At 44.7% G+C, this 23,976-nt stretch overlaps 1 protein-coding gene across 1 annotated transcript in view; it reads left to right on the forward strand.

Moving 5' to 3' along the window:
* Window positions 1-18,212, forward strand: part of LRRC46 (leucine rich repeat containing 46) — a 57,605-nt gene extending 39,393 nt beyond the window's left edge. Inside the window, exons 2-8 of the mRNA XM_069237509.1 lie at window positions 269-371; window positions 947-1,055; window positions 1,525-1,571; window positions 13,582-13,691; window positions 15,890-15,959; window positions 16,297-16,460; window positions 17,162-18,212. Of these exons, the coding sequence (XP_069093610.1) occupies window positions 269-371; window positions 947-1,055; window positions 1,525-1,571; window positions 13,582-13,691; window positions 15,890-15,959; window positions 16,297-16,460; window positions 17,162-17,883 (1,325 nt within the window). The 3' untranslated portion in view covers window positions 17,884-18,212. The remainder of the gene's footprint in view (window positions 1-268; window positions 372-946; window positions 1,056-1,524; window positions 1,572-13,581; window positions 13,692-15,889; window positions 15,960-16,296; window positions 16,461-17,161) is intronic.
* Window positions 18,213-23,976: the final 5,764 nt, after the last annotated feature.

Consider the following 23,976-nt stretch of genomic DNA (forward strand, 5'->3'; position numbering starts at 1 on the left):
CACGTATTAAAAACAGAGCCGCTATTTTAATAATTGATCTCCCACCTAGGTCCACAAAGCTCTGCAGTTTCCAAGATCAAACATGAGTTTGACATCAAGTACTTTACTTTTTATGTTTCTCACCCACCTAAGCCCTTTTAAAGTCACTTCGAAGTGCTGTGGCACCGCAGAATAAATTGGTGACTTTATAATGTCGTTCTAATGTACAGTTGGTGGTGCTTTGTCCATGTATTCATCGATTCTTGTTTTTACTTTGGTGTCTTGCTAGATACTGTGAGGAGGCCCACGGAGGAAGCGCCCATTATATCAGTCACTCTCCTAGCAAGACGTAATTTGGATCCTCCATTGGAGAAATGGACGATGGAAAGCATGTGAGTATCACATGGTCAAGTGAATCAGTGGTTGTAAACTACAGGGAGTCTTTGGAAATCCCACTTGTTATGTGTATTTTGCAAAGTGCACTATCACACACAAGGGTATCCTGGCGCCGGTTGGGAGCCCTGCCTATGGTAGGTTGGTTAATTAAAAAGCCAGGTCTTTAGCTTCATGTGGAATTCAAGAAGAGAGGAGGAGGAGGCTCTGATTTGGTGTGGGAGGTGGTTCCACAATGTAGGAGCAATGCAAGAGAACACTTGTCCTCCTGATCTGGTTCTGTGTATGCGTGGAATGTGTGCAAGTAGGAGTCCTGCGGAGGTGTCTGGGTGGGTAGTGGAAGGAGACATGATTGTTCAAGTAGATGGGGCTTGTGTTGTGTAGTGCCTTAAATCTGTGTGTTTGAGGAGTTTGAATTGGGCACATTTGTGTATCGGGATCCACTTTGAACCTAGAACTTTCCCCTGTAGTGTATCCCATATTTAGAGTATTGAGGACGTTGTGCCAAGACTGATTGTAACACTGTTGTATTTCTATTGTACATGCAATGCAAGTAATGTGTCATACCCTGTAGGTCTGAGGCCCTGCGATCCCTTCACACAGTCAGGCTTGATAGGGAGAAGCTCACTGCAATTGAAAACCTGGACGGTGTGGAAGCAGCCATCAGCCTTTACCTTCAGCAGGTAAAAAACTGAGGATCTTACACGTCAAAGCAACACCCACTCTGTGCCTTACAGGGTAAACACCTAAATAATATATTGCTTAGCATAAACGGTACAAGGTTTAATATCTGAGCTGTATGCCACTGTGTGACACAGCTACCTACAAATTAATTCAACAGCTGAAAAACATCAGAGCCTACATCTGTTTTCACTCCCAGATTAATACTGTTGCTAGTAATTCATGTAGTTTACTATTTCCCTACTTACAGCTTGTATAACCCACCACTTTACATCATGTAGGTCCGTTGAGTGTGCCTCAAGAGCTACAGCTATTGTCGTGCCCCATTGCCCCCATATTTCTGGCCATGCTCAGCTTGGCCTCAGTCATTCTTTAGCAGCCTGACCCATAGCACACGTCCTCTTTTCAGCCTACCTCCATGATGATCTCGGAAACATGCTTAATGCGTCCACTTCTTTTATTTCTCCACAGAACAGAATCAAGATTATTGAAAATCTTGATCATCTTTCAAACTTGCGGTAAGTGTGTTTAGGATTGTAATACTATGTTTCCCTTCCTCCCCATTCCTGTTAAGAGGTATATAGTCTACCTATAAAGATGAAGAGAATAACCTCATTCTTGCTTGACCTGCTTCTTTATAAAGACTAATCAAAATCGCAGGGCCCTGCTATTTCTAACCTAGTACATACATTCAGAGGGATCTCTCTGTTATGTTACAAAAGTGTAGGGATTAGACCACTCATGGCATCATCAGTTAATAGGCCCGTCTAACTCAGAAAGCTAAGATTGAATATTAAAAAAGATACTTTGTAACTCTGTGTTACAATTCTGAGCACATCCTCCCTTATGCAAAACAGTGTTTAAACAGTCAAGATGAGGGTAAATAGTTTAGGCTCACTGTCTCAACTGGCGTTTCTAAGCATCGTGATATGCTGACTGTGTACCTATGTAGATGTGGGTATGATAGGTCAATGTGATTAGGATATGATAGAGACCTCACACGTGTGTGGGTAGTGTTCCTGATCACTCACTGACTGATTGATGTATGGATAGAATGTGACTAAGACCTTACAGGGTTATGTTTAACCCTTAATCTTTTGAGACTTTTCCACCCCCCAGTGCTGCCCCCTTTTTGATATTTGGGGTACTTCGCTCCTATGCTGTTATAACCATTTTTCTACTAAGGTATCCATGCCAAATTTACATCCTGTTTTCCAGCATCCTGATACCCAGGGTTTGTAGATTCCCCTAGAGGGAGCCACAAAATAGGCAAGCGATAGCTAAATGTATATTTTCTAAACTATGGAAAAAAGTGTTGAGCGGCAAAGCATATAGTTTTCTCTTTCTTAAAGTAGATTTCCCAAAAGGTTTGCTGTGCTAGGATCACCATCTTCCCAGCTTTCAAGAACAAGCATTTTACCACTGTTATAGCATGTTTCTAAGAGGTTGTCAATTTTTCCATATTTTTGTGGTTTTAACCTACTTTTAGTTTGTGGTAGGTACAGGTCTGAAACCCATGGGTGATCACTGAAGACTATACATTTTGAAAAGTAGACAATGGTTTGGATTAGCTGACAACAATGTTGCTGATGACCTATTGGGGCCATGAAACAAGGTAACATTGTAGTGGCTCTGCATACAGGTACTGTCCCAACTGCAGCTTCTATATTCCCTGGTAATGAGGAAGGGCAGATGGATGGTTTTGAGTCCCCCAAAGACACTGCAGATATATTGGTAAAACTGATAAAGGGGCCAACGAGTCTGGGACTGAGCACACTGAGAGCGCAGTGCCTGGCGAGGTGGGAATAGACTCTGGGGGCCTACATGGCTAGGCCAGCTTTTTCGGACACAATAGCCCAACAGCACCCTGATCCTAAACACGATGGCGAAGCAGCCATGTCCGCTGCTGCTGTGGAATCTTCCAGTGTGAGCAGTATGACAATTGAAGAGGAAGCGCGGTTTGAAATACGGAGATCTAGGGACATGTCTAGTGGGACACTCTCACCAGTGAAGAGGTCACAGGGGAAACAGGGCAAGGCATCGGCTCAGAATGGTCGAGGCAACACAAGGAAGAACTCCCCAGCAGTCAGTTAAATTGTCTCTAAAGGTTTACAGAGGTGGGCTGTTCCTAAGTGAGGTGGGGGAGGGCAAAAACTCTGACCTTACGATTGTCTGTTGACTGCACCACGGACCCGCCTGCAAGAATGGCAGAGACTCAGGGCCTGATTATGGCATTGGTGGATAGGATAGTCCATTCGAAACGTGACGGCTATCCTGTCCTCTGTATTACAAGTTCCATTATATCCAAAGAACTTGAAAAACAGCAGTGGGGATATCGGAGTATCCCACCCGCCGAGGTCGTAATCAGGTCCTCAGTCTGCCGTTCCCCCAGCGGCCATACAACACTGAGCTTATAGCTGTGGGGCTACTTCTTGTATGGCTGGGTGTTGCTCTACTTTAAACTAAGAGGAAACAATGCCAAAGAATGCAGCACCGTTAGTCTGAGTAATGAATTTATTAAGGCACTTCCCAGGTATCAAATAAAAGCACACCAAAATATGAACATAAACATTTAACTTGAATGCAGTGAAACACGTGTATATGCCAAAATACTCACAGCAGTTAAACAATGACAGGCAGAAAATGTGCAATACATCAACAATTAATATATGCAGTGAATATATATTCAAGCTAAATAAGAATTAAAATGCATCACCATAGGGGTTGAATCCATTATTCTTGCAAGCATCAAGCCGAGGAACCCTGAACTGCTGAGGTAGGAGGTCGCCCCTGTAAAGAAATGGCTCCCTGTTGCAGTTACCCCCCACTTTTTGCCTGATACTGATGCTGACTTGACTGAGAAGTGTGCTGGGACCCTGCTAACCAGGCCCCAGCACCAGTGTTCTTTCACCTAAAATGTACCATTGTCTCCACAATTGGCACAACCCTGGCACCCAGGTAAGTCCCTTGTAACTGGTACCCCTGGTACCAAGGGCCCTGATGCCAGGGAAGGTCTCTAAGGGCTGCAGCATGTCTTAGGCCACCCTAGGGACCCCTCACTCAGCACAGACACAATACTTGCCAGCTTGTGTGTGCTGGTGGGGAGAAAATGACTAAGTCGACATGGCACTCCCCTCAGGGTGCCATGCCAACCTTCCACTGCCTGTGGCATATGTAAGTCACCCCTCTAGTAGGCCTTACAGCCCTAAGGCAGGGTGCACTATACCACAGGTGAGGGCATAGGTGCATGAGCACTATGCCCCTACAGTGTCTAAGCAAAACCTTAGACATTGTAAGTGCAGGGTAGCCATAAGAGTATATGGGCTGGGAGTCTGTCAAAAACGAACTCCACAGCTCCATAATGGCTACACTGAATACTGGGAAGTTTGGTATCAAACTTCTCAGAATAATAAACCCACACTGATGCCAGTGTTGGATTTATTAAAAAATGCACACCAAGGGCATCTTAGAGATGCTCCCTGTATTTTACCCAATTGTTCAGTGCAGGACTGACTGGTCTGTGCCAGCCTGCTGCTGAGGGACGAGTTTCTGACCCCATGCGGTGAGAGCCTTTGTGCTCTCTGAGGACAGAAACAAAGCCTGCTCTGGGTGGAGGTGCTTCACAACTCCCCCCTGCAGGAACTGTAACACCTAGCAGTGAGCTTCAAAGGCTCAAGCTTCGTGTTACAATGCCCTAGGGCACTCCAGCTAGTGGAGATGCCCGCCCCCTGGACCCAGCCCCCACTTTTGGCGGCAAGTGCAGGAGAGATAATGAGAAAAACAAGGAGGAGTCACTGGCCAGTCAGGACAGCCCCTAAGGTGTCCTGAGCTGAGGTGACTCCGACTTTTAGAAATCCTCCATCTTGTAGAAGGAGGATTCCCCCAATAGGGATAGGAATGTGGCCCCCTCCCCTTGGGAGGAGGCACAAAGAGGGTGTAGCCACACTCAGGGCTAGTAGCCATTGGCTACTGCCCTCCCTGACCTAAACACACCCCTAAATTCTGTATTTAGGGGCTCCCCTGAACCTAGGAACTCAGATTCCTGCAACCTAAGAAGAAGAGGACTGCTGAGCTGAAAAACCCTGCAGAGAAGACGGAGACACCAACTGCTTTGGCCCCAGCTCTACCGGCCTGTCTCCCCACTTCGAAAAGACACTGCTCCAGCGACGCTTTCCCCAGGACCAGCGACCTCTGAATCCTCAGAGGACTGCCCTGCTCTAGAAGGACCAAGAAACTCCCGAGAACAGCGGCCCTGTTCACCCAAGACTGCAACTTTGTTTCCAAAGGAGCAACTTGAAGACAAACTGCGTTTCCCGCCAGACGCGTGAGACTTGCAACTCTGCACCCGACGCCCCCGGCTCGACTTGTGGAGAAACAACACTTCAGGGAGGACTCCCCGGCGACTCCGAGACTGTGAGTAACCAAAGTTGTCCCCCCTGAGCCCCCACAGCGACGCCTGCAGAGGGAATCCCGAGGCTCCCCCTGACCGCGACTGTCTGACTCTCAGATCCCGACACCTGGAAAAGACCCTGCACCCGCAGCCCCCAGGACCTGAAGGATCGGAACTCCAGTGCAGGAGTGACCCCCAGGAGGCCCTCTCCCTTGCCCAGGTGGTGGCTACCCCGAGGAGCCCCCCCCTTGCCTGCCTGCATCGCTGAAGAGACCCCTTGGTCTCCCATTGATTCCAATTGAAAACCCGACGTTTGTTTGCACACTGCTCCCGGCTGCCCCCGTGCTGCTGAGGGTGTACTTTCTGTGCTAACTTGTGTCCCCCCACGGTGCCCTACAAAACCCCCCTGGTCTGCCCTCCGAAGACGCGGGTACTTACCTGCTGGCAGACTGGAACCGGGGCACCCCCTTCTCCATTGAAGCCTATGCGTTTTGGGCACCGCTTTGAACTCTGCACCTGACCGGCCCTGAGCTGCTGGTGTGGTAACTTTGGGGTTGCTCTGAACCCCCAACGGTGGGCTACCTTGGACCCAAACTTGAACCCCGTAGGTGGTTTACTTACCTGCAAAAACTAACAATTACTTACCTCCCCTAGGAACTGTGAAAATTGCACTGTCTAGTTTTAAAATAGCTATATGTGTTTTATTTGAAAAGTATATATGCTATTGTGATTATTCAAAGTTCCTAAAGTACTTACCTGCAATACCTTTCATGCAAAGTATTACATGTAGAATTTGAACCTGTGGTTCGTAAAATAAACTAAGAAAAGATATTTTCCTATACAAAAACCTATTGGCCTGGAATTGTCTCTGAGTGTGTGTTCCTCATTTATTGCCTGTGTGTATGTACAACAAATGCTTAACACTACTCCTTTGATAAGCCTACTGCTCGACCACACTACCACAAAATAGAGCATTAGTATTATCTCTTTTTGCCACTATCTTACCTCTAAGGGGAACACTTGGACTCTGTGCATACTATTCCTTACTTTGAAATAGTGCATACAGAGCCAACTTCCTACAGCCCCCAAGATGGGATTTTTCTCTGAACAGTGCGTCCACTTTCAGACAACCTCCCTCCTCCGTGCCAACTTTCCCCACCTTATGTACCTTAAACCAGCTCAAGAGGAAGATTCTAGTAATCCCCCCCCTTCAAATATGAAATTCAAGCGCTGGCTGTACTCGGTCTGTGTTGAAAACACGCAAAGGAACAGGCCCTGCCCCAGTGTGCATTCCAGAGACAGAGCTGTACTTTTCCTTGATGAAAGCATTCCCAATCTGAGACTCTCTTATACATTCCCCATGTTGTGTTCCAGTACGGTGTAACCCTGTGCTGGTAAGAAAAGCGCAAACAGGTTATGTGTGGAAAACAAGCTCTTGTGGAAAAACCCTGATCCGCGGCTGAGACGGCACCTGAAGCTAAGCACAAAATGGAGTCAGTGATCAAGATGGAGTCAGGGGTCAAATACTTATAGCATTACACTCCACCATTTGACCAATGTCTCTCATAGCATACTGGTCTAAAAGTAACCCTTTTTAATCTAAACATAGTACCTAGGTTAGGTATGCATTGTATAGCGCAACATAGCATTATTATTATACAAATTACTAAATATATTCCATCTATAATGGACCTAAGTTGACTTAAATCAGGAAGCTAGCAAAATAACCAATCCCACCATCCTTTGTCCAAATCTTACTTTACTCCCTTCACCAGTTCATGCAAGGCTTCAATGTGAGATAGGATAGATTTAGAGGATCTGACAGATTAAAGCAACACATACCGTCAAATTCTGAGCAGCCATGATCATGCCTCAAAACCAAGTAGTCAATGGCTTCCCTGTTTTGCAATGCAGCTTTTCTAGTGCCTCGAGTATCTAATAACTCTGCTAAAGCGATAGATATGTGATTAATGTTCTTGACCATTAAACATGCTAATTTGTTAACTCAAGTATTATAAACAGCTAATCGTGGAACTCCTACTATAGAAAGACTTAAACTCACATATTCTGACATAGATAATAACTGAATTTCTGAGTCACAGTCTTCGCTTAATTGAACTGCTTTCCTTATGTGTTGAGTATGTAATACGGAGTGAAATGGAAACATCGTAAGTCCTAACCACGTAAAAGCAAACGGTCCTCTGGTTATACTGGTAGGAATGCACCTATAGGCGGTATTTCCACAAGAAAACAACCACCCCACCGGTAATTTGACATGCTTGATGTGACTAGCAGCAGTCACTATAACCCTCATTATGACCCTGGTGGACCATGGTCCGCCAGGGCCGCTGTGGCGGTCTCACCGCCGCTGGACCAGCGGTGCAGACACCCATATTACGACTGCAGCGCTTTGGCCACTGCCAAACCGCTGCGGCCCGACGGGAGTCGGATAACCGCCAAGGTCATTCCGACTAGTGACACGGCCAGCATTTTTCTGTCTCATCGCCACAGAATGCTGGCGGTAAGGTGTCCTGACGAGAGGAACTTGCGTTTCTGTCGCGGGGATACCCCCAAACACCCCCGCACACACACACATGCACTCACACACGCATTCACAATATTCACCCCCATAGACATGCATACATACCCATACATATCACACACATGCATACACTCAATATCCCCCCACCCCCTCCCTTCAACTATATACATTCATACACAGCCCCCACCCCCTCACTCATCTTCACACAACCACCTCCCGCCCCACCCCCCAATCGTACTTAACCACACGCACGCACACACACACACACACACACCATATACACATCCATACATACACGCACCTGCACGCACTCACTCACACCCATCCTTACCCCTTACACTTTCACCCATGCACACACCCCCACCCTGTCCACATGTATACACACACGCATCACCACATTTACACACAGGCACGCACGCACAGACACTTCCCCTCCCTCCCCCTACATTCATGACATGCATACACACACTCACACACACACCCATTCACATACCCCCGCCCCCCTCCCCTTGCGGATGACACTTACGTTGTCCGAGGTGCTTCTCTGTGAGGGGACGGGACACAGCGCTCCCACCACCGGCACCGCCACGCCAGAAGAAGACCGCCACACAGAATTACGGGTTGTAATTCTGCGGGCAGTGTTTTTTTCTGGCGTGGTGGTGTCGGCAGTGGAATGGCCTAAGCGTCTTCAACCGCCGTGATGAATGCCGCCGGATATCCGACCGCTGGCGGTACGGATATCTGGTGGCAGTCATAATACGACGGTCTTTCAGCGGCTGTGGCGGTCTTGGCAAAAGACCGCAGCAGTCATAATGAGGGACTATGTGTTTACAAGACATGCTGTTATTCCTATTTCTACACATTTTATCATTTCTTTGCTGACATAGTAATCATTGTTCCCATTGGATCTCTTGAGGAAACTCTGTTTTTGCTTCAAGGCGCATTTGAGCACATTTTCTGATTTTTGTAAGTGTTGCAAGTTAAAATGTAGCAGACATCACCGGTAGTAATATTGTAAGTAATCACGTGTGTTAGATTATCCCATTTTTCATCTGTTGTCTCTTGCCAAAACCGGCAGTATTCGTAGAGTGTAAAGTGTGTCAACATATCACTTTCTTTCACCTCTCCATACTTGTTGGTGGCATTAAAAATTCACAGCAAAATGCGGGCAAGAGTCGGTATGGCAACTAAACAAGTAGAAATGATATCAGTGGTGCTTTTCATATTCGTCATGCAGAAATCAGTTTGGTTAAGCGAAGTGTGTGCCAGAGAAGTCCAAGCATTGTGAGGTTGGTGCAGCAGAGATGTTGATCGGCGCTGTTGGCCAATCATTTCAGGGCTGGGGGCTTTGGGTCCCTCCAGACCACACTCGCAAATGCCCAAAAGGAGACCAATCAGAACAGCTAGCACACAGACACCTCATAGTATGATCTGAAAGTGTCCAGGAGGACGCAGCCATAGCGAAGTGATGAGTAGGTTCACAATATGTAGGGCATATTAACAAATAATGCAAAAACACTACACCATGGTTGTCTGCCCTTGTCTCAATATGTTTGCTTCACATCTCAAAGCTAAAGAAGAGTGTCCTTTTTGTCAAGTGAGAGTGGGTTTACAGTTGCAGCCATCATATCCATGTCTTTATTATGCTAATTCCTGTTATTTTTATACCACATCAAGTCCTTCAGAGTCAGGTTACTGTCAGAAACTGAAAAATATTCTAATGCGTGTTGTCTTATACTGGTTCCCTACTAAAGATCAAGTGTTTCTGCGGATGTCCCTCAAAGTACTTTATACTGCCCATCAGCACTCTATCACTATTCCCCTGCAATCATTTCAATGCTCCTTGTTTCTAACCTTCCCTGCATGCGTATTTAGATGTTCTTAATCAAGTATGTTTATTGTCCTTGAGTCTATTGGGCTGCTTGGAGAAAAGGTATAACTTCTGCATACAAACAGCTAACCAATTTCCTCTTTAGCTACATTATGTTTCTGTGGTGTGCAGTTAAAAAAAAAATACTTAAATTCAGTAAATGCAGTTTCAATAGTATGTTTGGGAAAATATGCCACTATAAAACCTGTTGTGTTTCTGTCTGGTTTAGATTGGTATCGCCGTCCAATCTTGACAAAGTAATTGTATCAAGCAGCACTTTTCTCCTCTTTGAAAGATGAGGTCACAAACGGAGGATGTTATGCATGAAGGAGACTCGTTGAGTTCTGGGCCTGAAGGGAGAGTGTTATTGCATCAACCTGTTAACATGGTGTTTTAACATTTCACTCTGTAGTATCAAGAGGCTTGTAAAAAGAAACCATTACAACTAAAATGTATTTGTAGAATCAATTCAGATTATCAAGAAACAAATCTAATGGTTGATCTTTCTAAGATTCAATAACTAACTGGAGTCACTAGGACCAATGCAGTTCTTTAGTGCTACTTGAAGTAGCCATGATCTTCAAGTTAGCCTTTGAAATGTTCATGCAGGAGTAACATCTCTTACCAGTAAACCAGAAATGCCTCTAAATGAAGCTTTAATACTAGTGCTTTAATTAATCCCTATTTGTGGTCATTCAAGCCATTAAAAGCCAAAAACCTTCAACCAATAACTGTGTTGTTAAAACAGTTCTCTTAGACCAGGGTTCTGCAAAGTCGGTCCTGGAGAGCCGGGTCCGTGCCAGATTTTTAGCATATCCACATTTAGAAAAAAATGTTTCAGAAATCTACATGTTTCTAAATGTGGATATGCTAAAAATCTGGCATGGACCCGGCTCTCCAGGACCAACTTTGCAGAACCCTGTCTTAGACCAAACTCCAAAATTACGAAGCCTGGAAAAGAAATGTATCCTGAAGCTGGGAGAGGAGACATCTGTCCCAATGGCTGACCAGCCTCTTTTCCCTTTAACTCCCTCTTTTATAGCTGGTACCCTCTCTGATGTGGGCCATGGTCAAGGAAGTATTCTTTTGAACTGATGTCTCTGGCAAGCCCTCAGATAGACGTGTCTTAGGATAACAGGAAGTCCAGATTGAGAAGTGTTGCAAACAACACGAAAGTCACATGAACCACTGCAGATGGTTCATCTGGGAGGCATTTAGATAAACACCTTAGAGGTAAAGGTGAGTTCGGACCCCTCTAACCTTTCATCTGCTTATGACTTTTTCCTCTCCATAGCACAGTTTTATGTGGCTTATCTGGTTCTTTGCTTCTGTGTAGGTTCCTTTTTATCTTATCCACCCTGTGTGTAACTTCATTCACACCGCTTCCCCTTCCTTACCCCTCCTCTGCAGGACTGCACGGATAGATCCTGGGCCCTGTATACATCTCTGTTTACACTTCTCCTGTGTCATTATTTGTCTCTTTGTTTCACTTGTCCCCCCTTCTATGCACATGACCCTCAAGTTTGCCCTTCATTTTCTCCTTGTAGTCTGCATGATATGGCACTTTATCTATCTTACAGCCATTAATACTTGGATGTTTTCCCATTAACTACAGAGAGTAGTAGTAGTCCTAGCAAAAAGGTAATTTACCACCAGCAGTTTTCTTTCCCGATGAGGATGTTTGAGTTTAGAAAAGATGAAGAAGGCCTTGTTGACATTCAAACTCTTCAAAAAATGACAAGTTTAAAAAAGACCAGTGACAGAGAACACTGCATCTAATGCATGGTTTCCATCTAGTTCAGAGAGACAGGAAGCAGCACTAAAGAATATTGTGAAATTTTCCATGTTGACTTACAAAACAGAGCATTGTGCTCCTGAAAAGGTCTGTAGATTTTCCCTGCTGCATAATAAAGGGGAAGATTCATGTAAGCAACTTCTTACTGTTCTCCTTAATGTTGAACTTTTTTTGTAATTGTGTCTGTTATTGCTTTCTTCTAATGTTTTTATTAAATTACTGCTTTCTTTAAAACCAGTCATCAGTGCATAGAGTTATCTTTGGTAGGAACAGTTATCAATCACAATCTACTTACTGGGTGATTTAAATTAGGCTTTGTTCGTTAACAGGTCTGTTATTAGCCAAGGCCTTTTAATTAAACTAAAATTTGATGTATAATATACTTATTTACAGGGGCTTTCTGGTAGCCCTCTTCATCCATTGGTTGGTTGGTGCGTCATGCACATATTTCTTTCTCTTCCACCCACTACAGCATATACCATAAGACAATGGGTCGGACCAACTCAGACATTGGCTAACTTCACTTGAGTGAAGGAATTCTTTCAACAGGGGCACTTCCAAAACCAAAGTAGTTCTCTTCACTGCCCTGTACTACTTTGGCAATCTGTGCCTTTTGTGACTAAAATTATATTTGGTTGTAGACATTTTTTTCTATATTGGCGAGGACACAGCAGGTCCCCCAATAACAAAAAAGCACAACTTTTGCAAAGCTAAAAGGCCAACAGCTACACTAGACCTATTGGCTTATCCAATATTTGTTTTCAATGGGAAACGTAGACAGTATCTTGTCACACAGAATAATCCCTCTTCACCACGTCCCTTTACCTTGATGTGGTGCTGGTCTGCCCTGAATGATCTTTTTTCCTTTCTACTATCCCTTGACTGATGCTTGCTCTGAAATTGAATTGCAGTTGATTCTGGGCAAAAAACTAAATTAGTTTTCTAGTGTAAGGGCAATTTATCTGGCTTAAGGTTACAGAAAGAAGTCTCTGCTTATTAGTATCTATTCTATCTCCTTATGTTTTTCTGTTGACTCTTTCAGCAATAGTCTATTTCAGCTCACGTTTTTCTCCAACACCTTAGGAGCAAGGGGTATCCCATTCACATTCTGTCCACTTCCTTGAATAGGTGCAGGTTTGGTGTTCATGCTTATATTCTGAACAGACCTATTATGGATGAGCATTGTATGACTCTCTTTCCACAACTTTCAATTAGTTTGAGTAAGGTGATCTTCCTTGCTTCCTGCCCAAACCTTACATAAATATATAAGTGTAGATGATGTGTTTTGGGCGGTGTAGGGTTTTTCCTGCAGTTGTGCTCTACTGGGCATGGGCGCACATTCATGCTTAACCTGTTTGCCTATGGTATGGGGAGTCTTTCACCTTTGGTCTTTAGGTCTTGCAGCCCATCTAAAATGTCACACTGTCATGCTGAAGAAGGTTCCCTTGAATCTCCAGCTGCTGTGCCTCTAACATTTACCAACCCTAGCCTCCAGTTCCTTTGATTCCCTGTCCTCTGGCTTTTCAGGATGTTGAATTTTAAGTATTGTTATATCTGATATTTCATATTGTTGAGGTCCCTATCTCTGAGACTACCCACCTCTTTTCCAAGTAGTCCCAACTCTACCCTTCCCATAAAAGCTACAGAGACAAAGTCCATTGTCAAGCTTGCCTTCAGTCCCACATAGAACATCCTTGTATTTCCTTCTTTATAGCCAATAACTCTGCTTCCAGAAGACAGTACACCCAGTGCTTCCCAATAGTACTGTATTAATATAACAGACAAGCTGTTCTTGGACTCTTGCAAAGGTGGTGGGAAAGGGGTCTTGCTTATTTTCTGACATAAGCCTACCTGGGTAAATGTAATGAACTCCTGCTTGATGGTAAGATGTTTCTGCATACATTACTTATCTCAGACCTTACATTTTTCAGGTTCCTAACCTTGGCACAGAACGAGATACAGAAGCTGGAGAATCTCCGATCCTTGCAGCACCTGCAGTTTCTGGACGTATCCGATAATCAGATTGTCAATTTGGAGACTGGTATGAGGTCTTGACTGTTTCAGCCCTGTGTCAATGCCTCTTTATTAGCATTGACCAGTCTAATAAGTTGTTGCTTCCATTCTGAATCTCATTCAGGATGGGTAACCCCTCCAAACAACAGTTGTGGAGCATGTACATAATTCTGGACAAAGACTCTTTACCTACATCCCTGAAGTGTCTGATTTTAGGAATCCCCAAGCTTTGCAATTGCACATTTTCCAAGTACGCAAAGATCCACTAGCTTAGAATGGTCTCTGATCAGAGGTATGGAATTCGTATTGCTCAATGTCTAAGACATGCTATTTGGGGATAAGGACACCAAGTTTTCATGTTTATTTTGTCCTTTGGACAAGTAGGTCCAAGCCTTCTAACACTTTGGCTACCAATTCACTGCACCACATTATGAATCTGTGAAAGAGCATTCTCTGTAGTTAAGATTTTTATCATATGGTGATGGTGTTCAAACTTACTAATAGGGTGAGTGCTCTAAAGAAATGCTGTGAGCTTGGCTTGCATAACCGACGGTGGTTCCAGTATTGTGCACACACATTTGCAAAGTTTAACAATTTGAGGTTACCTGTAATACTTCCTAAATGTTCATTGATCAGATGCAAATAATCACAGAAGATTGACAGAAGACTGAAAGCAAAATTGACAATTATATGCTTTCAAAATAAAATGTGAACAAAAAATAGCAACAGGAGGAAACATATTGTTAAAATGTGCAATTTTAGGTACCATTTCTTTGAGGCATCATTTAGTAAAATGTGTGCGATACATGATGGCATTTTCAAAACATATTAATGGAAAATTAGTGTAAAACCAGTTTCAGCAAGATTTTGGATAACATGAAAATAAACAAGCGTTGGCAAATACAATAGGTCTGGCACTGATTGACACCTTTTGATTTTATCAATGCATGTTTTGAAGTTATAAGTATATATAATTTAAAATAAACAAAAGTCTTGGCTAACGCCAAACATAATTAAGGGCCCAATTATCAAAGAAAGTCACACAAGTGTTCCTTGTGTTAGTGCAGATTTAGAACTTTCATGAATTCACAAGAATTTACAAAAGTAGGGCTGGAAATCATACTCCTAGAAAGGGTTTGTGAACTGCATTTTAGCGTGAGCAAATGTGAATGTGTATGTTTACTCATGCAAAAATCTGCTATGCGTTTGCAAGTTCATTTTCCCTACAACCATTTTACCCCTCCCTGGAAAATGGTTTACTTTTGTCCTTGTCAGGAGTAAATTTCCAATCTTTTCCAATGTTGGGAAGAGATTAAAGAAGAGTTGGTGAAAAACTGTTAAAGCTGCAGGTTTGTAGGTGTGCACAGACTGAATGGGGTATTCCAACCTGTGTACTACTACTTCTAGGTGCTTTCAAACCCAGTATGTAGATGTGCAAAAAGGTTGCATAATCAGGGCAGTGCTAGAATGCAAACCATGCTATAACATGAGTCCTGGTATAATCAGAGTCTATCAGAGCGCTGATATAATGAAAACTCTGCCATCGTTTTACATCCCACTCTATGGCACTCTAGGGATAAGAGTTTTTTTTTTTCAAAGGATTAGTTGACTCATGAAGCGTCCTGTCCCATGGACATTTAAGTATTTCATAACATTTCACACCTCTGTCTGATGCCAGGGAGAAGGCAGAGCAGAGGGAAGAGTGGAGATGGTTCAAGATCTGCGAATCTAAAACAAAATAGACTTGCAACTTGTTTTCGGCTGGACATCTTGCTGAGACTCACTAGTGTGTAATATTTTTCATGGGGCTGATTAGTACTGAGGCATAACAGTCGAATAAACACGTCTATTCAGTCATAATCGCCTTAAATAATTGTAATCTAAATGGTGCTTACCATATTTGACCCGCTCCTGGCTACTGAGTATTTCAACACCAGTTGTAATCCAATATTATTATGAAATGCTGGTGTTATCAGTGCCTCCACGACCCCTTAACCTTTCTCTCCCCCTTCAATCTAAATAGCGTCGGATGTACTTCCAGTAATCGAAAATTTATATGTAGTCCCCCTGCCTTTGGTTAATAGTGTGTTTTTTTTTTTTAGACATTTCCTGGTCTTGGGCTTGTTTTAGAGACTACAACAAGATCAGAGTGTAGGGAGATAAGTAGTGTTGAGAGTCCTTTACTGTCCCGTAATACATCTGAAATGCATTTGGTATTATTTGCAGGTGAGCTACCTCCCAGTCTCATCATACTGCACCTAACTGGAAACCCCTGCACCAGTAATACGAGCTACAGGTAAGAAGCCTCGCCACTGAGAGAAATACTGAGAGTAGCGGCCTTCTTTCTCACTAAACTGACACATCCTACATATGTCACACCTTTTTCTCACACCACTCATACGTTTTCCTCCCAATGCCTTTTTTCCTTTTCCATACTCTATCAAGTGATAGGTTACATACATCAAATAATTCTTGTGTAGAGGTCAAAGTTTTCCCATTTCCAGCGTCAAATTACTTTCACTATTATGCCAACCTCCATATCACTGATTCACTCTTCTCAACTTTCTCTGCTCATGCCAGTTTTGCATCTCCTGGAGTGATCACATTACCCTTCTGATGCATCTCTGTTTCAGGGAGACTGTTCTGAAGGCCCTTCCTGGTCTCCAAGAGCTGGACGGGAAACCTGTCTCTGACTATGGTGCCCTGGATCGGAAGGAAGAAAAGAACACTATGAGTAGTGACTCTGACAGCTCAGATGAAGACTTCGAATTTATAAGCCCCTTAAATACAAACAGAGGTAAGAAATTATGCATTTTTTTTTAAAAGAAACATGGAATAATTATTACTTATATCAGCTAAAATTGATTTATAATAGTACTCAACCCGGGTTTAACACACATAATCCTGTATGGCCATCTTTCCCCAGGTCTGGAGACTCCTGTACTCAAGCTAAGGATTGGGGCATTTGTCAGCCGTTCGTCCAGTCCTTTTTCTGGCCCTAGAGTCTCCCACATCGCTTGAAACCCCATGCCCCTCAATCTCAGAGCCACCGCAAGATAGAGGTTAAAGCAGCCCGGTACCTCAAAGCACCATTCACCCTTAAGCTCCACTCCCCAACAGATTCTCTAGCCATTCCAGCGCCACATGCATGTTAAAGTTCCCTTCAGTAGAGTTTCCTGCACTACCAATGCTGATAGACCCACTTCAATCCTCAAACACGCAATTTGATACATTAGCACCTCACACATTCCCAGTTTTCTGTATCTCTTGTGTTTTTCCACGTCCCAGAGGCCTCTAAACCCCCTTACCTCCACCTGTATCCAAGGCCCCTTTCACCTTTCAGAAAGTCCTGGACCTTTCAGAATGTTCTGCACTCTTAGAGCCTCCTGCTCCTTCAGAGCCTCCTTGACTCCCACAGCACATCAAAAACTTGGTGCAGATCCACCTGAGCCACACAAGTGTGTGCTAACATCTCTCATCTTCTTTTCCCCTGCCCAGGGTTTTTTGTGTCTTTTCACCAGGAGCTGTTGGAACGCTCTGAGCGGAGGAGGAGAAATGCACTGAGAGAACATGAATCACGTATAGAGGAAGCTCAGGACTTACCAAGTCCACCCTGGGTTACAGAGCATTCAGACTCCATAGAGAGGACAGGTCCCCTGCCTGATAAAGAAGGTTTTCAGTGCCCGGGAACAAACGCTATTAATTTCAAAGATAGGGCCACCTCAGAAGATCCAAAGTCAAAACTAAATGCAATATCCTCACCTATAAAACATGGCCTCACAAAGACAGGCAACAACAGGGACAGACTTGGCAAAGCTTCACCATCGCCAGCTACTGGAAAGTCTTTGTTGTCACCAACTACTGGGAAGACTTCGTTGTCCCCTGCTACTGGGAAGAACTCATTTTCACAAGCATCTGGGAAAGCTTCACCATCACTTGCTTCAGCAAAGGTTCCATCTGCAAATGTGTTTAGGAAGACCTCTACTCCTTCCATCTTAGGAAAAGTTCCACCAACTCATGCTTCTGCAAAAGCCTTTCAGTCACCCACCTCTAAGAAGGGTGACCTTCATTCTGCTATGGACAAGATTAAGTCTCCAGCTAGTAAGAATACACCATCACCTGCTCCTTCAGCAGCCAAGGACAAGATTTCTCCTAATCCCACGAGAACTCCCATAGCCAAAACTATTCCTGTTCAAACAGTACGCAGGGGACCCAAATGAGAACCATCCTTCAACAAATGGACACAAAATTCTAACCCTAACCACTCAAAATGTGATATGATAGCTGTGATCTTACACCTTCAATTGCCTCCACCACAGGCCCTCCGATCTGTGGGGAACGATCACACAAAAGGGCCTTTTGCCAATGATTTATACTGCAGATGGCCTAAAATCATCACTCCCTTTCACTGATGTCAGTAAGTGGTACTGTCCAGAGTGATGAGATTCTAGCTATGAAATTACAAAGAAAAAGTATTATCTGCTTCATTTGAAGTACTATTTTGGTACAGTTGACTAGTTTGTTAAAAAGTAAAAAAAAAATGTTTTTTTTAACTTCAGTGTTCATGAATTTGCAGTTGCTGCAACATTTGTGTACATCTGAGAAGGCAAGGAAAATCGACAGTGAGAGGAGGATGTGTACGATATTGATGAACAAGACAAATATGTCTGTTGTTGGTACTTGAAGGCATTATACAATAGGAGGCATATTGTAAAATAAATATTTGCAGAAGAAATACGTGGCGAACAGAGGGCCCTAAGCAAACACAGAAGGAAAATAAATACCAGTAATTAATACAAGGGAAATACTGTATTTAAAATGAAACATGATCTATACAGGTATTCTCAAATTAAGCAAATTAAGAGAAATAATGAATTTATTGAAAACAAGCCAGCTCAATCATTCCTGCACATAAGGATCCATTAATATAGACTTTTATTACATCATTATTCATTTTCATGACTGTTTTGCAATATGAAAAAACACTTGAGAAATGTGTATCAGCAATTCATTTACTGTACTCTTGGCCAAATATATGAATTAGAACCTAAACATATATTTTATTCTTTTTACAAAAGCAAGAGATATTGGATAGTCCTTATAGAAATATTGCCAACCGCAAAATGCCATCATTACAAGTGTATGTTAACTGCTATTTGGAGACTTATTTTCAGCATGGAGATGAGCACTTGCTATTTCCTTCGTAAATTGCAAAAGTCCGCTACTCTATATTTCTGATAGAGACTTTGAACAGCAGATTCCTCACCTTTTGAATATTCTCCAGGTGTCAGACTGGAGTGAGAAACTTTTCAGTAGTAAATCTGTGCGGTGGTAGGTGGCGCCATGTGGATTTTCACTGACACCATTCCGCTCTGGAAATGGCATGCACAGCCTAAATAGGTGCCACTCCCACCCACTGAGATCAATTCCTTTCTTTCCTTGCCACCAGATGAAAATCCTGAGCTCTCTCACATTTCTCAAAGACACCTCAAGAATTTGTCAAATTCAGTATGCTCACCGTGGCCCAGGTCTTGTCTGAATTCGACCCTGGCCATTGAATGGTGTCACTGGACCTACAGGATGCTTATTTCCATTTTCCTGTCCTGCTGGACCATCAGCGCTACCTGCGGTAAGTGGTGGACCAAAAGCATTACCAGTTCTTTGTGCACCTCTTTGGATCCACTAGGGTCTCTTGGTTGTTCATGAAAGTGATGGTGGTGGTGGCAGGTCATCTTCAGGAGATGGGGGTCCTGGTCTTACCCCACCTCAATGACTGCCTATGGAAGGTGACCTCACCCCAGACAGTCATCAACCCCCTCCAGTCTATGCAGTACTGCCTGTTATCTTTACTGTTCACTATCGATGTGCTAAAGTCACACCTTAATCCTTCCCAGATGCTTCCCTTCATCTGAGCCATTCTGAACATGGTTTGGTTTTGTGCTTTTCCTCCAGAAAAGAGTCCAGGATATTTAGGCTATGATCACAATCTTTCAGCTTTGGTTCTGGATTTCAGTGACGTTGTATCTGAGGCTGCTGGACTGATGGCTCCTGCATCCTGATGGGCACAACATCAAGAGGATCTCTCCGACCACTTCCAAATTACAATGGGGACTGCAAAAGATCTGCAGTGGTGGTTTCTGGATTGCAATTGGATCACCGGCAGACCTGCATCCTTCCCCCACCCAGAGGTGACAGTGATGACCAATGCATCCCTTTTGAGCTGGGGTGGCCGTCTGGGAGAAGTGAAGATCAAAGGCTTCTCGTTGCTAGCAGATTCCCGGCTCCATAGCAACCTTTTTGAGCTGCGGCCATCTGCCTGGCATTGAAAGCCTTCCTCCTGTTCATCAAGGGAAGGCTTATTGAGGTTCTCGCAGCAGCATCACTGCTATGTGGTACTGCATCAAACATGGCGGGTGGGATCACGGGCCCTATGTACACCTCTGGAAATGGCTGGACAACTAAGGAATTTTCCTGGTGGCAAACCACCTGGCAGGATCATTGGATACCAGGGCGGGCAAGCTCAGCTGTCGATACCTAGCAGATCATGAGTGGCAGTTACACCCAGAGGTGGTGCAAGATCTCTTCCAAGAATGGGGAGAATCTTGACTCAGTGTATTTGCTGCCGCCTAGAAGGCACTGTCAGCACTTCTGCTCATTTGGAGTTTCCGAGGTGTCTTTCTCTAGGAGATGTGTTGTGCCTGAGTGGAACTCTCAACTTCTGTATGCCTTTCCACCAATATCACTCCTGCCCTGAGTTCTCAAGATTAGGACCGACTGGGCCCCAGTCATCCCAGTGGCTCCAGCTTGGGCACCGAAAATATGGTTTCCAGAATTCTTGGGAATGAGCATCTGTCATCCGATCAGGCTGCCCCTTCAGGAGGATCTGCTGTTGCAGCAACAGAGCAGGCTGCAGCCGGGCCTTTGAATCCCCCACACTCATGCATGATGGTTGACTGGCAGGAACCGCAGGTCTTTGATGTCATCTTGCCAGCAAGGTGTCATGCGACGGTGTCATGCGACGGGGGCAGAAACCACTAGGCACCGGGAATTTTTGTTGTTGTTGTTGTTTTACAGATGGGGAGCGTCCCCTTAGGCAAGGTTCGCTCCCCTGGAGGGGCAAATTGTATTTAGGCCATTTCTGCCCGCTTTGGGGGCAGATCGGCCGATTATAGGTCAATCTGCCCCCAAGGGGGGCAGAACCCACTAGGCACCAGGGATCTTTTTTTTGCGCTGTCACGCAAGGGGAGCAACCTTGTAGGCAAGGGTCGCTCCCCTGGGGGGCAAATTGTATTTAGACCATTTCTGCCCCCATTGGGGGCAGTTTGGCCGATTTTAGGTCAATCTGCCCCCAAGGGGGCAGAAACCACTAGGCACCGGGGATTTTTTTTTGGGCGCCATTGTCACGCAGGGGGAGAGACCCCGTAGGCAAGGGTCGCTCCCAGGGGGGGTTGGGGGGTGGGGGACAAATTTATTTTAGGCCATTTCAGCCCCCCCTGGGGCCGGCTGAGCTAGAGGCCAAAATCCACAGGTAGGCACTGTTTTCTATGAAAAAATGTGATGTGTCCACGTTGTGTTTTGGGCCATTTCCTGTCGCGGGCGCTAGGCCTACCCACACAAGTGAGGTATCATTTTTATCGGGAGACTTGGGGGAACGCTGGGTGGAAGGACATTTGTGGCTCCTCTCAGATTCCAGAACTTTCTGTCACCGAAATGTGAGGAAAACGTGTTTTTTTTAGCCAAATTTTGAGGTTTGCAAAGGATTCTGGGTAACAGAACCTGGTCAGAGCCCCACAAGTCACCCCATCTTGGATTCCCCTGGGTTTCTAGTTTTAAAAAATGCGCTGGTTTGCTAGGTTTCCCCAGGTGCCGGCTGAGATAGAGGCCAAAATCCACAGGTAGGCACTGTTTTCTATGAAAAAATGTGATGTGTCCACGCTGTGTTTTGGGCCATTTCCTGTCGTGGGCGCTAGGCCTACCCACACAAGTGAGGTATAATTTTTATCGGGAGACTTGGGGGAACGCTGGGTGGAAGGAAATTTTTGTCTCCTCTCAGATTCCAGAACTTTCTGTCACCGAAATGTGAGGAAAACGTGTTTCTTTAGCCAAATTTTGAGGTTTGCAAAGGATTCTGGGTAACAGAACCTGGTCAGAGCCCCACAAGTCACCCCATCTTGGATTCCCCTAGGTCTCTAGTTTTCAAAAATGCACAGGTTTGGTAGGTTTCCCTAGGTGCCGGCTGAGCTAGAGGCCAAAATCTACAGGTAGGCACTTTGCAAAAAACACCTCTGTTTTCTTTCAAAAAATGTGATGTGTCCACGTTGTGTTTTGGGGCATTTCCTGTCAGGGGCGCTAGGCCTACCCACACAAGTGAGGTATCATTTTTATCGGGAGACTTGGGGGAACATAGATTAGCAAAACAAGTGTTATTGCCCCTTGTCTTTCTCTACATTTTTTCCTTCCAAATATAAGAGAGTGTGTAAAAAAGACATCTATTTGAGAAATGCCCTGTAATTCACATGCTAGTATGGTCACCCCGGAATTCAGAGATGTGCAAATAACACCTTATCTTGTGCCCTTTTTGGAAATACAAAGGTTTTCTTGATAGCTATTTTTCACTCTTAATATTTCAGCAAATTAATTGCTGTATACCCGGTATAGAATGAAAACGCACTGCAGGGTGCAGCTCATTTATTGGCTCTGGGTACCTAGGGTTCTTGATGAACCTACAAGCCCTATATATCCCCGCAACCAGAAGAGTCCAGCAGACGTAATGGTATTTTGCTTTCAAAAATCTGACATTGCAGGAAAAAGTTACAGAGTAAAACGTAGAGAAAAATTGCAGATTTTTTCACCTCAATTTCAATATTTTGTTTTTTCAGTTGTTATTTTCTGTAGGAAACCCTTGTAGGATCTACACAAATTACCCCTTGCTGAATTCTGAATTTTGTCTACTTTTCAGAAATGTTGCGGTTTCTGGGATCCAGCATTGGTTTCATGCCCATTTCTGTCACTGACTGGAAGGAGGCTGAAAGCACAAAAAATCGTAACAATGGGGTATGTCCCAGTAAAATGCCAAAATTGTGTTGAAAAATTGGGTTTTCTGATTCAAGTCTGCCTGTTCCTGAAAGCTAAGAAGCTGGTGATTTTAGCACCGCAAACCCTTTGTTGATGCCATTTTCAGGGGAAAAACCACAAGCCTTCTTCTGCAGCCCCTTTTTCCCATTTTTTTGAAAAAAACAAAATCTTCACTGTATTTTGGCTAATTTCTTGGCCTCCTTCTGGGGAACCCACAAAGTCTGGGTACCTCTAGAATCCCTAGGATGTTGGAAAAAAAGGACGCAAATTTGGCGTGGGTAGCTTATGTGAACAAAATGTTATGAGGGCCTAAGCGCGAACTGCCCCAAATAGTTAAAAAAAGGCTTGGCACCTGAGGGGGAAAAGGCCTGGCAGCGAAGGGGTTAAGCAATATTATCTGATGTTTTATTGTTTGTGTTGGACCTAGCCCAGCAAGGCTTTCCTCTGTGCACATTTAGAGGATCTGTCGGTCTTTTTACGGTTCCCAGACCAGACTTCTTTGTTTAAATTGCTTGTCGTTATATGATTTACAAAAGAGTTACAGCATCTGCTTGCTCCCTCCCATATTCATTAGACCACAATGCAACCTTCATTTGGTTCTTGCATATCTAATGTGCCCTCCGTTTGAGCTGCTTCATAGCCGTTCTTTGCAGGTTCTCACCCTTAAGAAAATGTTCCTCATTGCTGTAACATTAGTGCAGCATTTGAGTGAGATTAAGACACTCTGGGGGTCATTCCGACCCCGGCGGGCGCCGCCCGCCGGGCGGAGACCACCAAAAGACCGCACCGCGGTCATTCTGACTTTCCCTCTGGGCCGGCGGGCGATCTCCAAAAGATCGCCCGCCGGCCCAGCGGGAAAGCCCCTGCAAAGAGGAAGCCGGCTCCGAATGGAGCCGGCGGATTTGCAGGGGTGCGACGGGTGCAGTGGCACCCGTCGCGATTTTCAGTGTCTGCAAAGCAGACACTGAAAATCTTTGTGGGGCCCTGTTAGGGGGCCCCTGCACTGCCCATGCCAGTGGCATGGGCAGTGCAGGGGCCCCCAGAGGTCCCACGACACCCGTTCCCGCCATCCTGTTCCTGGCGGTAAAAACCGCCAGGAACAGGATGGCGGGAAGGGGGTCGGAATCCCCATGGCGGCGCTGCAAGCAGCGCCGCCATGGAGGATTCCCTGGGCCAGGGGTAAACCGGCGGGAAACCGCCGGTTCCCCTTTTCTGACCGCGGCTTTACCGCCGCGGTC

Source organism: Pleurodeles waltl, chromosome 6 (assembly GCF_031143425.1).
Source record: "Pleurodeles waltl isolate 20211129_DDA chromosome 6, aPleWal1.hap1.20221129, whole genome shotgun sequence".
Lineage (NCBI taxonomy): Eukaryota > Metazoa > Chordata > Amphibia > Caudata > Salamandridae > Pleurodeles > Pleurodeles waltl.